The sequence below is a fragment of the Phocoena phocoena genome, chromosome 14, assembly GCF_963924675.1.
Source record: "Phocoena phocoena chromosome 14, mPhoPho1.1, whole genome shotgun sequence".
Taxonomy (NCBI): Eukaryota; Metazoa; Chordata; class Mammalia; order Artiodactyla; family Phocoenidae; genus Phocoena; species Phocoena phocoena.
The window spans coordinates 6,347,827-6,363,070 of NC_089232.1; the positions used below are offsets into that span (position 1 = coordinate 6,347,827).

At 53.6% G+C, this 15,244-nt stretch overlaps 1 protein-coding gene across 1 annotated transcript; it reads left to right on the forward strand.

The window, feature by feature from the left end:
• Positions 1–552: 552 nt before the first annotated feature.
• On the forward strand, positions 553–13,425 carry CHST10 (carbohydrate sulfotransferase 10). Its single transcript, XM_065891560.1, has 5 exons — positions 553–652; positions 7,011–7,102; positions 8,658–8,892; positions 11,312–11,417; positions 12,888–13,425. The coding sequence occupies exons 1-5, from the start codon at positions 553–555 to the stop codon at positions 13,423–13,425; spliced, it is 1,071 nt and encodes a 356-aa protein (XP_065747632.1).
• The last annotated feature ends 1,819 nt before the right edge of the window (positions 13,426–15,244 follow it).

Genomic DNA, 15,244 nt, shown 5'->3' on the forward strand with positions numbered 1-15,244 from the left:
TCGTTTCTCGGGTTTCAGAGATTCTCTACGGCTCAGTGGGTGTGGCCGCAGCTTGTCAGCGAATCAGGATTTTAAACCCAGCCTGCTTGGAATCGCCGCAGGGTGGCGTCTGCCCTCTGAGGATTACCCAAAGGTCCGGCCCGCGGCAGGCCCCCTCCTGCCCCGGCTTCCAGGCCCTGGCAGGTGCCAGATGCCAGGATCACAGTAGCCTGGGCCAGAAAGAGTCAACAGGCACATCTGCAGAAGTGAAGTCTTATCACGTGTTCCAAGACCAAATAGAAATGGCCCCTTTCCGGTAAAGTGTTTTAAATTTTACTTAATTATCAACTTGATAAGTTGCTATTAATTAAAAATATGATGTTAAGTTAAATAAGTCAAAACACCCTTGGTTGGTATCAATAGAAAATTTTTCAGGAGTATTTGTATTGAGGCTATTAACTGAAATGGCCTATTCTTTTATTACCTTCTGTTTACTTGATTTATTTGTAAGCAGCAGGGCCATTTTGCTTGTGTTTTCCAGGAAGAAGCACTGAATGGCTGACCTTTGACAACATGCACCACCAGTGGCTTCTGTTGGCCACATGCTTTTGGGTGATTTTCATGTTCATGGTGGCCAGCAAGTTCATCACACTGACCTTTAAGGACCCTGATGGTAGGTACACCTCCTCATGGAATGGATTTTGGCAAATTCAAACCTTGCTGTGGTACCGTTCCTGGGTACCTGCTTGGATGAGTGACTCTGACCCAGAAGGGCCCTGGAGGTCATGGCGTCCAAATCCTTGATGTTGCAGAGGTTCGGGAGAGGAGGTGGACGGGGATGAAGGGGTCTTTCCCCTCGCAGTCTGTGGGTTTGGGGACCAGCCCTGCTTGCTGTCGTTGAGAGATGCTGCGTATGTGCCCGGTGATGCTGCCTGCTGGTGGCCACGTGTTTGAAGGTCACCTTCAGCGCCCCGGAAGGAAGGTGGTCTAAATATACGTGTGTTGGGTTGTCCTCGAGGATTTTTTTTAACTCCCCTTGACCTGATGTAGGCGTTCAGATGAGGACATATTAAGAGCACGCAACCCAGCCTCAGAAGAGCTGCGTCTAGTTCGTGCCCTTGCCCTTTGCTTACCGGGGCCTTAGTATTTTTTCTGTGGAATGGGCGTGCTCCCTGCTCTGACAGCTCCAAGCCCGACCTGGGCACCGTGAGGCCCTGTGAGTGACCTGTGAGGTGCTGGGCACGAGTGAGGAGCTGCAGGGACAGTCGTCTTGAATCCTGAGGCCACTCCTTCAGGGGCAGCATGAGGCAGGGCGCACAGGAGTTGTTGAAAAGGCTCGTGAGTGGCCTTAGTGTCCTGGCACTGCCATCCTGACAGGGAGGAAGCGCACAGCACCTTTATCCTGCACGAGGCCCTTGGCATGTCCGCCTGCAGGTGGTGGCCCTTGAGGAAGGGAAGTAGAAAAGGATCACACCAGTCTTTTGCTGATTTACGCCCGGGGGTGCACAGCCCGTGCCGTTTGTGTGGCCAGCGGGCTCCGGGCCGTGCTCATCCTGGAGAGCCCCCGGGGGTGTCCCCGGCTATGCTGAGGCTGCCCAATGCCCCACACCCCCTGCTTCCATCCTCCCTGTAGAGGGGCAAGGTTGGAAGGCAGATCTGCAGGCAGAAGAGGGAGGCGCTGAAATAAGCCCCCAGGGTGGTTCTCAGCTCTGCAGTTTCTGGTCAGTAACATTATTGGGGCCCACCTGGCTGTCATCTCAATGCTACCCTCATCTTCCAGGAGCCCGAGAGGCTTTCACAGCCCGGGGAAGGTGGAGTCACAGCTGCAGGCATCTGGGGTGGCCAAGAGCATCACGGGGTATCACGGCTAATCACGGTCACACTGGGAACCAGGGCCACTGTCAGGACAGCACAGACCAAGTCTGGGAAGGTTGTTGGAATCTGAGCTGCGGATCTCAGCCCAGCCATTTGCTGCAGGGCTGCTCCCCCCAACAGTTAACGTCACCGATAGTGGAGACCCCTTGTTAAGAGTTAGAGCAGTGGTTCTGGTCCCCAGGGCACTGTAAAATCCCTTGGGGACTGTGTATACCTCCTGCTGCCCAGGCCCAGCAGAGACCAGGGGGCAGAATCTCTAGGCGGGGGGCCCAGGTGAGGACCGCCAGTGGGAACGTGGCTGGGAAACTGCACAAGAAACAAAGCTGCATGAAATGGTGTCACTGAGTCTACACATTTCACTTGTGATTCCTTTAGTGTCACCTCCTGGTAAGGGAGGCAGTTGAAAGGCGAGCCGTGAGGTTGAATTGTTTGTGGTTTATTTTATTTAAAAAAGAGGAGTGTATGTAATATATTTTATATTCCACCCAAAATAATTAAATAAGACGTGTGTCTCTGAGTTTGAATATGATCTAGCAGTAAGGCCTCTGAAGAGCACCTCGCATCTCAGGGGCCTCTGATAAACGAGGTGTCGCTGCTGGGATGGGGCAGGTTTTATGCTGAGTGTTTTCAGAAAAGTGTGGAAGCTTGAGAAGTTTCGGGAAAGGGGAGCAGAAAGTGAATGGGTGGAAGGTGACCCTACAGAGAAGGCTGAGAGGCCTTAGGATGTTAAAACTGCAGAGGTCTGCTGCTGCCTTGGGGGCGCTCACCAGTGGCTCCAGCCCCATGAGGTGCATGGTGGTCCTCGTGCCCTTGGGTGTCCCGCGTAGTTGCTGGGGTTCCGTGCATGGGAGCCTGGTGGCAGGCTGCTCCTGGAGGGAACGTGAGAGCCAGAGCTCACCAGCCAGCTCCCCTTTCCCCCTCGGGCAGCACGGAGAAGCCGGTCTTCAGTGGGGATGCAGCCCCGTGTCGTGCTGTGGACTGAGAGTGAGGACCCTAACCCCTAAACACTAACCCCAAACCCTAAACCCTAACCCTTTGTTGTTGGGCTCAAACATAACCCAGCCTTTCTCGACCACACAGATCTTATCTAACTGTCCCCAAGTCCCTGGCTGCGATCATGAAGGCGGGTGTCTGCTGGCTGGGTTCGGGTGCAGGAAGCGAGCCCACATGCATGGTGTCTTGCTGGCCTGGGTGACTGAGCAGGGAGCGGGCCCCCCAGAAGTTCAGGCCTCAGCCCCCTGGGGTACTGTGGCTCAGGCCTCGGGTCCCCTCTGTCTTGAGAAGCAGCTCACCCCCACAGTGGATCTCGGGCTCCTACAGGAAACCGGGGAGGTTGGTAAATGTGTGGCCATGAGAGATTTCCTCATGTGTTGGAGTTTATTTTACTCACGTTCAGTGTTTTTGCTTTTGAACCAGAAGCCCCCTGTGAACTGTCATCACAAAGAAGTAACTAACACACAGTGGTGTCCTGTGTGGGGAAGTTCCGTTCCTGTAAAGTGGGCAGCAGATCCATGGCCTCAGTGTTCAGGGAGCTGAGTGCCCTCAGTGTCTATGGGCAGCTCCTTCCAGCTCTGTCCCCTGGGAAGTGGGCTCTGTTCCAGCATCCAGTTCTCACCTACCTGTTCTTTTTTTTTTTTTTTTTTTTTTTGTGGTATGCGGGCCTGTCACTGTCGTGGCCTCTCCCGTTGCGGAGCACAGGCTCCGGACGTGCAGGCTCAGCGGCCACGGCTCACGGGCCCAGCCGCTCCGCGGCATGTGGGATCCTCCCGGACCGGGGCACGAACCCGTGTCCCCTGCATCGGCAGGCGGACTCTCAACCACTGCGCCACCAGGGAAGCCCTCACCTACGTGTTCTTAATGAGTTCCCTACCACCCAGTGGGTAGGAAGAGCACATTTGTCTTGAGCTGCTGTTTAAAGCCGTGTGTGTGTGAGTGTGAGTGTGTGTGTGAGTGTGTGTGAGTGGTGGTCTCTCTTTGGCTCAGCAGTGAAGCCACAGTGAATCCTTCTTTAACAGATTTCAGTGTCATTTTGAACTAGACTTTGTCATAGGGAAATAAATCCCATTCAGTGGTGGGAGTTTGATGGCATGGTGTGTTGAGACTTGAACACGGAATTGACGTCCATGTGAATCTGGGGTGTATGCGGAGACACTGACTTTCTTCCTAATCTTGTACCTCAGCTCAGCTGCCAGCCGCTTAAGGTCAAAACCTGTGATGCGATGTCTGCACGCCCCCCGCCCAGCGTGTGATGCAGTGGTGACCCTGGGCAGCTGGACACACAGAGAGGTCAGGGAGCTGAGGGGATGCTAGCCTGTCTAGAAAAACAAAGCAGTACTGCACGTGGCAAATTTAAAGACATTTTGTAAAACAAATATAATGATGTCTCTAAGGAAAGCGAGCTCATGTTATGAAGACAGTTGATGGTACCTATTGATCAGGATCCTTGGGCCTGAAGCTGGCGTCTCGCCCCTGGGGTTCAGGGTGGGGTAGGGATCTGCCCTTTGATCACAGTGGCGCCAGTAGCACCCGCTGAAAATACGTGGTTGTCAGCAAAGCAGTGGGAAAGCAGAACCAAACATAAGGTGTGCTATTGGTTTTATTTGAATCTAGTTGAATTGGGTTTGAGGGGAGTTGGGGAGCAAATACCAGGATGTTCAAGGTAAAAAAAAAAAACAGTTAAAAATTGGCGGACGAATAGCCGACATGTGTGGCTGGAAGGTGAGCTGTCCCACAGCTACCAGAGCCCGTTCTGGATGCTTCCGAGTGTGTGGAATAGGCGCCTTTCAAAAATTCACTGTTAAATCAGTTGTTTAGAATTCACACTACGTTGTCCATCTAATATGTCATTAAGGAAACTTCGGTTTCTGGGAACGCGTGCGGCCAGTGGAAGTGCTGAGCATCGCTGTGCTGGTCAGAGATGTTGGCACATGAGGTGACCAGATAGGAGTGGAAGGTGCCATTTCCCTGAGCACGTTGGTACTCGAAGGTGAGGCTGCGGAGGAGGAGGAGGTTGGACGCTGGCCTTGTGGCCCTCGGGGTGCATTCCGGAGCCTTGGGGCCAAGGGTGCTGCTGTCCTGTCTGTCTTCACGCGGTCCGTGGTGCCTCCTGTCCTCACGGCAGGTGCAGAGCAGCTCCTGTGCGCACCTGTGGTTAGGGCTGCATTTCAACTCAAACACAGGGAAAAGGAGAAAAGATTTCCGTGGGATTCATAGAGGTGTGTGGCCAAGATTTCTATTGGAGTCGGAGAGCTCAGAGGCATGAGAGGTGGGAGACGGGTTATTATTATTGACGGGGCTCTGGGAGGATGGGTTTCTCCCCTCTGCACTGGGAGGACGTCAGGGTGGGGCTCGTTCATGGCGGGGCTGGCTGGGGAGCGGGAGTCTTTAACAGCCAGACTGAAGGCGGGGAGGCTGCAGTAGAGCCTGCAAAGTGTAGGTGGTAATGACCCAAGAGGAGCTGGTTTTGATGTTTTTAACAAAGTGAAATACGCCTTTGCTTATGCTTTTTTATGCTAATTTCTGTGCTTTTCTTTGATAACTACTTTTTTATTCAAATTATGTTTCCAGGCTTTGCAAAACTTTGAAAGCAATGTTTCTTTGATTGTAGAGATCTGACAGTTACCTTCAAATTCTACCCGAAGGTTTTCCCCCAAATCAGTTTGTTGTAAACGATTACTCTGGTGTAGCGTTCTTTAAGACTCCTCTAGTCTGATTTCAGTTCCATAAATTTCAAAAATAATGTGTGAGCACTAACTAGACTGCTGACTTGGCTTTTTTTTCCTAATTAAACTTTTAATTTTGAGATCGTTGTAGAGTCACGTGCAGTTGTACAAGAGAGTCCGATGTACCCTTTACTCTTTTGCCCCAGTGTAACACGTTGCAAAACCACAGTGCAGAGTCACAAGAAGGGTATTGGCAAGGATGCAGTCACGAGGCACAACATCTCCACCACCACCAGGATCCCTCTGGTTGCCCTTCTGTAGCCGCACCCACCTCCCTTTCCCCATCCCCCACCCCTGCCCCCTCCCCCCTTGACAACCACTAATCTGTTCTCCTCTCCGAATGTTTTATATGGTATATGACCTTTGGGGATTGGCCTTTTAAATTCAACATGGTCACCTGGAGATGCATCCAATTTATTGTGTGTATCAATAGTTTGTTCCTTTTTAGTGCTGAGTAGTATTCCGTGGTATGGATGTACCAGTGTTTGATTAACCATTCACCTGTTGAAGGATAGCTGAGTTGTTTCAGTTTGGGGCTATGATAAATAAAACTGCTGTGAACATTCGTGTATAGGTTTTTGTGACATAATTTTTCATTTCTCTGGGATAAATGCCCAGGAATGCAATTGCTGGGTCATATTGTATTTGAAGGCTTAATTTTTGAAGAAACTGCTTCTTCTAGAGTTTCTGAGAGCTGCTGTACCATTTTATATTCCCGCCAACCATGTGTTAGTGATTCCTTTTTCTGCCTCCTCACTAGCATTTGGAGTTTTCACTGGCCTTTGTTACAGGCATTTTGATAGGTGTGCAGTGGTATCTCACTGTGGTCTTAATTTGCACTTGCCTGATGACTAATGGCGTTGAACATCTTCTCATATGTTCCTTTTCCACCTCTAGATCCTCTTTGGTGAAATGTCTGTTCTGTTTCGCTCATTTTCTAATGGGATTGTTTGCGGTTTTTTTTTTTACTGTTGAGATTTAAGAGCTCTTTACATATTCTAGATATGCCAGTCCTTGGTCAGACGTGTGGTTTGCAGATAGTTTCTCCCAGTCTGTAGCTTGGCTTTCCATCCTCGTCATAGGGTCTTTGCCAAGCAAAGGTTTTAAATTTTGATGAGATTCAGTTTATCAGTTTTTCCAAGATTTACTCCTATGCTCTTTAAGAAGTTTTATAGTTTTTTGTTTCACATTTAAGTGCTAATCCCGAATAAAGGGTGAGGTTTAGGGAAAGGCTCCTTCTTTGTCTGGGGGTGTCCAGTTGCTCGGGTACCATTTGTTGAAAAGATGCTGCCCCACCACATTGCTTTTGTGCCTTGTCAGCTATCACCTGGGTGTGTTTGTGCGGGTCTCTTCCTGGGGCCTCTGGGCTGTGGCACTGATCGGAGTGTCTGCCCCCTCCATGGGAAGACGTTTTAACCTCTCTATGTCTCCTAGCCTACAGCGCCAAGCAGGAGTTTCTGTTCCTGACTGCCGCGCCCGACGCGGGGAGGTCGCTGAGAGAGACGCACTTCCCTGAGGAGCTGAAGGTGGGCACAGCCAGGCCGCAGCACTGACCCCTCTACCCATTCTTCCTTGGCGTCTCCCTCTCACCTACTCACCCCTCCGGCCCCAGCAGGTCCCCCATCACGGGGAACAGCCTCCCCTCCCTCCCTGCCCTCATCAGCTGGTTTCCACGTACTGTCATGCTCAGCTTTAGAGTCACTGCTTCTGCACCTTTCCGCTTGCTTTTAGTGTCTGGCCGGGGGAGTCATGGTCGGTGGGCCTTGTGCATCGTGGGTGCTCTGGAGTGTTGACTGTGTTGAGTTCCCGCCCAGCCGAGAATGAGCTTTGTGATGGGTGGATTGGGGATGTTGGGCGAGTCGGGAGGAAACCAGGAGAAAAAGGTCTCTGCCCCCGAATCCTGGGAATCCTGGAACTTTGGAGTTACGGGGCAGCTAGTCCAGCCTCTGGGCGGTGTGGATGAGAGAACTGAGGGTAGGAAGAAAGCTAATCATCCAGGGTCACGGGGCGTTAGCAGCAGGGCCCAGGGCCGCTGACCTCTCCCCGTGCTCACCTTCCTTGACACTCTGACTCCAGTTTCTCCCCAGGCTCCTTTTGCACGTAAATTCCTAATCGTCCCCCAGCCAAGGTGAGGGGCACACTCCTGAGACCCCCTTCTCCCCCTGCTGGCCCCTGTGCCGGGTCTGGATGGAAGGTTCAGGTTGCCCTTGTGCAGGAGGAAATGAGGTGAGGAGAGCCAGCTCTAAAGATGTTTATCAGCCCAGAATTAAACTCAGAGAAGGGACAGTCCTGCCCATGAGCCGCACGTAAGGTCAACAGAAAGAATCCAGCCAAGTCTGGACAGCACAGCCCTGGGTTTCTGACATCACAGCCTTCACCCCGCAGTTCACGCGGATCTTCTCACCTGGTCTCGTGACTCCTCAGAGCAGAACCAGTGCTGATGGGCTCCATCGCCCGCTCACAGCAGCCAAACCACTGGTACCACTGACCTGACGGCCAGGCAGAGCCCCTCTCCTCACCTGAAGCCGCATGTCAGAGAAACGTAATGGTGTGCTCAGCCCTGAGGAAGTGGAATAACGGTGCCTGCTTTTTTAAAACCCACACTCAATGACCTAAGGTGTTTTCTTAAATTAATAAACCAGATGCACCAATGTGCCAGGTTATCTTCAAAACAGCCACCGCCTGTGTAGACAGCAGGTTCTTAGGTCCAGGCCACATACTTACACTCAGGTCATATGGAGGGAGAGCGAGGGGGCAGAAGCTGGCCTTCCCTCAGGTCGCTGAACGGAGGATATCCTGCCATTGCCATTGTGCCATCAGCACAGCGACAGGCAGACAGCCCACCCGCCCCCGCGGTTTGTCCAAGCTGAGGGTGAGGGGACAGGGTCAGCCGTCTCTGGCTGCACTATGGTCCAGCGCATCCACGCAGCCTGAACCCCGGGCCGCAGCGCTGACTCACGCCCTCCGTCCTGCTGCTTCTGTGGCGACAGCCCCCAGGCTCCGGCCTCCGTGAGTTGATGCCCGGCACGCCCCGTTCTGCCGATGAAGCCCTTGTGCCCGTTTTGTCTCCGTTCCCTGCAGCTGACCGGGAATAGGCTGCCGGGAGGGCGGCTCGTTCAACCCTTGGTCTACATGCAACGCCTGGAGCTCGTCAGAAACGTGTGCAGGGAGGACACCCTGAGGAACCTGTCACACACCGCCGTCTCCAAGTTTGTCCTCGACCGGATATTCGTGTGTGACAAGCACGAGATCCTCTTCTGCCAGACGCCCAAAGTGGGCAACACCCAGTGGAAGAAGGTGCTGATCGTGCTGAACGGTGCGTCCTCGCTGGGCCTCAGGGTCTGCAGGGAGGCTGGCCGGGGCCAGGGCGGGGAGTTGGGGGAGGGCGGCCGAGAGGGGAGCCCGGGCCGGGCCGGTGACTCGCAGACAGCGTGCCGGCGTCTCTCCTGTTCGTGTCCGCGTTAGAAGTTGGCGGGGTTCACCCGGGCGCTCCCCACCCACGGTCAGGGCCTCCTGGCTCCCCCATCTCTGCCTGCCCGGTTGGTCCCGTTGCCTCTCTTCGGGGTCCTTGCATTGATTCTTGCGAGTCACTCACTCTGTCCTGGGAGGTCAGGGCTCCACACTGACTGGGCCATCCAGCAGCTATCCTCATGGCTGCCCTCTTGTGCTGAGAAGGACCCACACCCAGACACTGGTGGGTCTGGGGGCCTCCCCACCTGCAGTCGTCCCCATCTTACACTGAGCATCCGTATTCGGAGGTTTAATCCGCCTGCTTCAGGAAATCTGGTGTTCACTCGGGAACAAATTAGATCATTGGAGAGTGCCCGCATGCACCACAGGCTTTGACTCCTCACCACTCTTTTCAGACACTGTGTTTGTTTAAACTCCAGTTACTCTGAATTGACCCAAGATAATTATGGGCTCTGCTAAATGCAGCTTCAAAAGAAACATAGTTCCAGTAGACAGCCGTGTGACTCCTGGATCGGGAATCAGACCTCGGAGCCCCATGGGACATGGCCCCGGCCTCTCCGTCCCGCGGCCCCCCTGGCCTACCGCTGCTCTCAGAGCGGGTGTCGGAGTTGGGTGTCATTCGGCCTCTTCCCTGGTTCGTTGGGGAAGAAAAGGGAGACACCCACCTCATCTTCCGCTTATAATCAGTGCACTTCTTGAGTAATCAGGCAGTACGTTGGATTTTTGACATCGGAGAATGAGCTTACAAATCAGATTTAAAACAACAAACGTACAAAAGTCTTACAGATTTGCTACCACTGTGTGACGCATCAGACTTTGAAGAAGAAGAACCCGTTGATGCGGGCGGGGTAGAGACGGGAGCGGTTCGCCAGGCCACGTGATAGGAGAAGGACAGTCCCGGGGCTGCCTTCAGCTGTCCGTAGGTGCACCTGCATGGCGACAGGTACCAGAGCAGGTCCAGGTGCAGATCCACAGAGCTGGTTCCTCTGTTGGCCCCTTGAGAGCAGATGTGCATCTTGCTTGTTTTATAGCCATCCGTCCACTGTACTCATTAGCACAGGGCTCTGGATCGGGGCTTAAATATTCTGAGGAGGCTGTGATCACTGCTTAGATGGCCCAACAGAGATCCTTCCCTGCCGGACTCTGAGTTTAACATGGCAAGGTTAACACAAAGATGCACATGAAGGGTTGCAGGGGCTTGGCTAGCACCCCAGCTCAATGATGCTTTATTTCCACTTGTCCAAGTTGAGAAAAGAGTGAAGCACCTGCCCAACCCTCCAACCCTAGAATGGGCCCCCCAGGTTCCACTCTGCAGCCCGGACCAGGAGCTGTGGCTCTCGGTCCTGCCCTGCCTTCTCCTCAGACACCCCGCGTCCTCCTCTGAGCCGTGCTTCGAATATATCACATCACTCGCACAGCATCAGCCTGACTTGTCCAGCATCAAACTTCTTGGCCACTGCCAGTCTGGGATGCTGTGAGGTTACCTAGGAACCTCTTAGGCCTGGGTGCTGTCATGCTGGGAGTGATGGGCCCAAGCTGCGGGCATGGACCAGCAGTGTGTGGTTGAGTTGTGTTTTTTAAATTACTTTTTATTGGAGTACAGGTGCTTTACAGTGTTGTGTTAGTTTCTACTGTACACAAAATGACTTAGCTGTACGTATACATGTGTCCCCTCATTTTTGGATTTCCTTCCCATTTCGGTCACCACAGAGCATTGAGTAGAGTTCCCTGTGCTATACAGCAGGTTCTCATTAGTTACCTATTGTATACATAGTATCAATAGCGTCTGTATGTCAGTCCCAGTCTCCCAGTTCATCCCACCCACCCCCACTTTCCCCCTTGGTGTCCATACATTTGGTCTCTACCTCTGTGTCTCTATTTCTGCTGGCTGTGGGTTTCATGGTCCCGGTTCTCTAGCAGTTTCCCCCAGTTCCAGAGCAGAGTCATTATTGCAGGTTTGGGGCGTTCTGCTTGCAGGCACCGATCTTTCTTTTGTGGCAGATTGAACCCGATTTAGGTGCTCGTTGCTGTAGCCATTGCTCCCTCCCTCTCCCTCCTCCTAACTCGTCTGTTTCCTCCAGATGGCCTGTGGATCACCAGAAGCTCTTCTTCACTCTCATCCTGCCCGCAGAAGCAGTTGAAATTCAAAGACCTAAACGTGGATACTGGGATGGCCCATGGGGAACGCGGGCTCGGGCTTCGAGACGGGCATCTGCCTTTAAAGGCAGCGTCCCCAACACGCCCTCTCCCTGTTTGCCTCCCAGGAGCCTTTCCTTCCATCGAAGAGATCCCTGAAAGCGTGGTGCACGACCACGAGAAGAACGGCCTCCCGCGTCTCTCTTCCTTCAGCAATGCAGAAATTCAGAAGCGGTAGGAGCGGGGGAGGGGGATGCTGATAAAACCCCGCAGGCTCGGCTCTGTACTTGCCGTGTTTCCCAGATGGCTCCAAGAGCTACTGGTTTGTGTTGGTGAGAGGCAGCCGGGCATACGCCCAGCGTTCAGCGCATTTAAATTCACGTCTTTGTGAGAATTTCTGAATGTCTTCTCCACCCTAACCTTCATGCAGGCTATTAAAATGAAGGTTGCGTAACTGTCTTATAGAAATGAGTGGTCGTTTTTGTTCTGCTCTGATTTTGTTAAGTTTTATGGATTTCTTACTGAACATGACCTTCATTTCATAAGAGAGGGATTTGGGTTTCAGGGAAACCCCACTTCATTTTTCATTTTCTCCCAAGGTGTTATGCCTGCCTTCGCGGCAGCTGCCCCTGGGGGGGGTGGCGGGATCGGCTGGACCCAGCAGAGGTGGAGAGAGACAGGCCTCACCAACCACGGCAAGGTGGGAGACCGGCATCGGGAAAGTTCCTTAGCTGGTTGGACAGTTGTCTTGACAGCTGTGGTATGGCCCCACAGAACAAGGCTTAAGAGGAACAGGTACATAATACGCTAGTCAGTGTCAGGGCACCGAATGATCTTTCACCTCCCTTGCTTTTCAGCTACTTGATTTTCATTGCTTCCAGTATTGGTTACTCACTCTTGCCAACGTGTACAGCCTTAGAAGGCAGGTGTCAAATGCCAGGTCAGAGACCCTCCTGGGGGAGGGCGGTCCTGTCACCCCCCTCAGCAGCGATCCTGCGGGGCTTTTGTGAGAGTAGACACGCTGAGACCTGCAGTGCTGAGAGGGTCTCTGGACTGGGTGAGCGCACGGAATCACAGCAGTGTCGTCGTCGCTCTGTCACTGTCAGTACAGGCCCTTTACGGGGGTACCCCTGCGCCGCCACCCCCCCACCGGCAGCTCCCCCAGACCCCCTTCTGCCTGCTGGAGACTGGAGCCTCACTCTGCCTTTCCTCTTCGCCCCCCTACTCTACCCCCCATTTTCCTTCCCCTGGAAATTTTGAATTGAGTTTTTAAAGACGTACCCTGAGAGTCATTCTCAGGCCTCAGCTGTTCCTAACTCAGTCAGGGTTCCTGCCCTTAATGGTTTTCTGCACAGGAACAAAAATTTCAAACATTCCTGAAGTTTCAAACTACTCAAGTGAAACAAAACATGGGGTAAATAGATGTCTTCACAGCAGCCCCGGGGGTGATGAGTACTGTGGTCTTGGACAGTTAAGGTCTCTGAGCCTCCATTTCCTCAGCCTGTAAAATGGGTTCATAACAGGATCTGCTTCCAAGGGTGGCTGTGCGGATTGAGTAAGAGCCACGTGCAGTGCGCTTGGCACAGGGCTCAGCCTGGTGGCTGCCACTGCTCCAGCCATCACACTTCACTCTTCCTCACAACCCACAGCCAGCACCACCAGCAGCATCAGGTTAACTTCTTCATCTTCATTTTTTTCCCTTAGCTTGAAGACATACTTCAAGTTTTTTATCGTAAGAGATCCCTTCGAGAGACTGATTTCTGCGTTTAAGGATAAGTTTGTTCACAACCCCCGCTTTGAGCCTTGGTACAGGCACGAGATTGCCCCTGGCATCATCAGGAAGTACAGGAGGAACCGAACGGAGACCAGGGGCATCCAGTTTGAGGACTTTGTGCGCTACCTGGGTGATCCGAACCATAGGTGGCTGGACCTTCAGTTTGGGGACCACATCATCCACTGGGTGACATACGTGGAACTGTGCGCACCCTGCGAGATCAAGTACAGCGTCATCGGTCACCACGAGACCCTGGAGGACGACGCCCCACACATCTTGAAAGAGGCTGGTATAGACCACCTGGTGTCTTACCCCACCATCCCCCCGGGCATCACCGCGTATAACAGAACCAAAGTCGAGCACTACTTTCTGGGTATCAGCAAACGAGACATCCGGCGCCTCTATGCACGTTTTGAAGGGGACTTTAAACTCTTTGGGTATCAGAAGCCAGATTTTTTGCTAAACTGACGTGTAGGACTGTGAGTTCAAGTATCTTTGTTAGACCAGAGGCTAACCAGGTGGAGATCTGGGCACAGAAATGACACTTTGCTCTGTCACACTCCCCCTGAACACTCCTCAGTTCCCATGGACCTGGGTGTGCCTTGGCCAGTGAAGCTGGACGCTGACCATTATGACCTAGTTTGGACAGAAGGTGCACGGCAGGCCCTGCCTCCCTCCTCCACCCCAGCCCCAGTGCCATGGGGCCTTTGCTCTCCTCAGCGGGGAAAGAGACTAAACATTTGCAGTTGAACAGACGGGAGGAAGAATCATACAGCCTCGAGTCACCTCCCTCGGTTGTCAGACACCTGCAGCTCCCGCAGACGGTGGGGCGGTCATGCCTGTCCCCAGGGGATTGTAGACATGGCGCTCAGCGCTTTCAGGAGAGATGGAAGAGCCAGTGGTCTACACACATCCCAGGGGCCGAGATAGGGTCAAATCTGAGTAATTACACCTCTGGGTTTCATCTTGGCGCCGCTATAGTCACAGAGGCAGACCCTTCTTTCCACGACTCTTCTGTTCCTGAGAAGTTCAGGAACGACTCGAGGGCACTCTCCGGGAGTCCATCTATTCAGAATACATGCCTGTGTGCTGCTGGGCCACATTTCCAGACCTCTGCCTGCCAAGTGATGATCTCATTCAGCCCAAGAGATCCAATTTTGCAACGTGAGGGGAGTGTACACATTTCCCACCTGAGAAAGGGAACTTCTCTGGGGACCTTAAAGGGAGCCTGGGAAGAGGCAGAGCTGGCCGGGTGCTGGAGCTCAGGCTGCCCTGGGCTTGGGCACGTCCACCCTGGTGACTGTCTGCCTCTTGTCTCTGATGGTCCCGTGTGGATGGGCACGGGGAGGGGGGTCTCCACCTGCCTCCCCCAAGGCCAGGGCCTCCTGGGGGCCAGCGGCAAACACGGGCAACATGGCAGTACTGCCCAGTCAGTGCAGCTTATGCATTTCGGTCTCCTTTCGTCTCAGCAAAATGCGCACCACTGACCCGTTTCTGATGATGCCGTCATCCTGGACTGTAAGTTGGATAATCAAGTTCACCAGCAATAAACTTCTGGGCCGAGGCAGCCGCAGTAACGCACCTTCCAGACACGGAGGAGCAGGCCACGGCTACCATTTCAGGTGCCGTCCGACAGCGAGGCCCCTCGAGGTACGGGAGAGTTTCCCTGCGAAAAGTCCCAAGCGCCCAGGCTGCACAGGGCCCAGGAGCCCAGCTTTTCCTCCAGGCAGCCTCCACCGTCCCTCTCTCAGTGTGGCTCCCTGGGTTTGTAAATGTGAAAGTAACATGAAATTAAACAAAACAAAACACGTGCCAACCTGACCCTGGGCCGCGGTTCCAGGTCAGGTGCTGTGTGGACGCGACGTCCCCAAGGCCTGGCGACGGTGAGGGGCACGCGGGCCTGCGTGATGGCTGCGGGCGAGCCGGCGGTGGAGGAGAGGCGCTCGTGTGCCCGCCCGCCACGCCGGCGGAGGGGCAGCCAGCGTGGCGGCCCGTCACCCTCTGCTGACACGCAGAGGCTGCAGGATCAGTCATTCTTCTATCACGTTTTAGCAGAGGCTTGTTGGAATCGTTCCGCACCTGATGCAGGAGTGTCTCTGTGGGGTGGAGCGAAGCTCATTCTCAGGGGAGACACCTGGCGGGGCAGGGGGAGGAGGAGATGGCAGCTAGAGAGGGCGACCCCGCAGGGAACGTGCAGGTGAGCACTCAGAAGTAGCATCAGCCTGATTCAGAAAGAAACAGGAGAAGCAACTCTGCCTCCAAGAAGCGGTCTTAAGGCAGGGAGGGC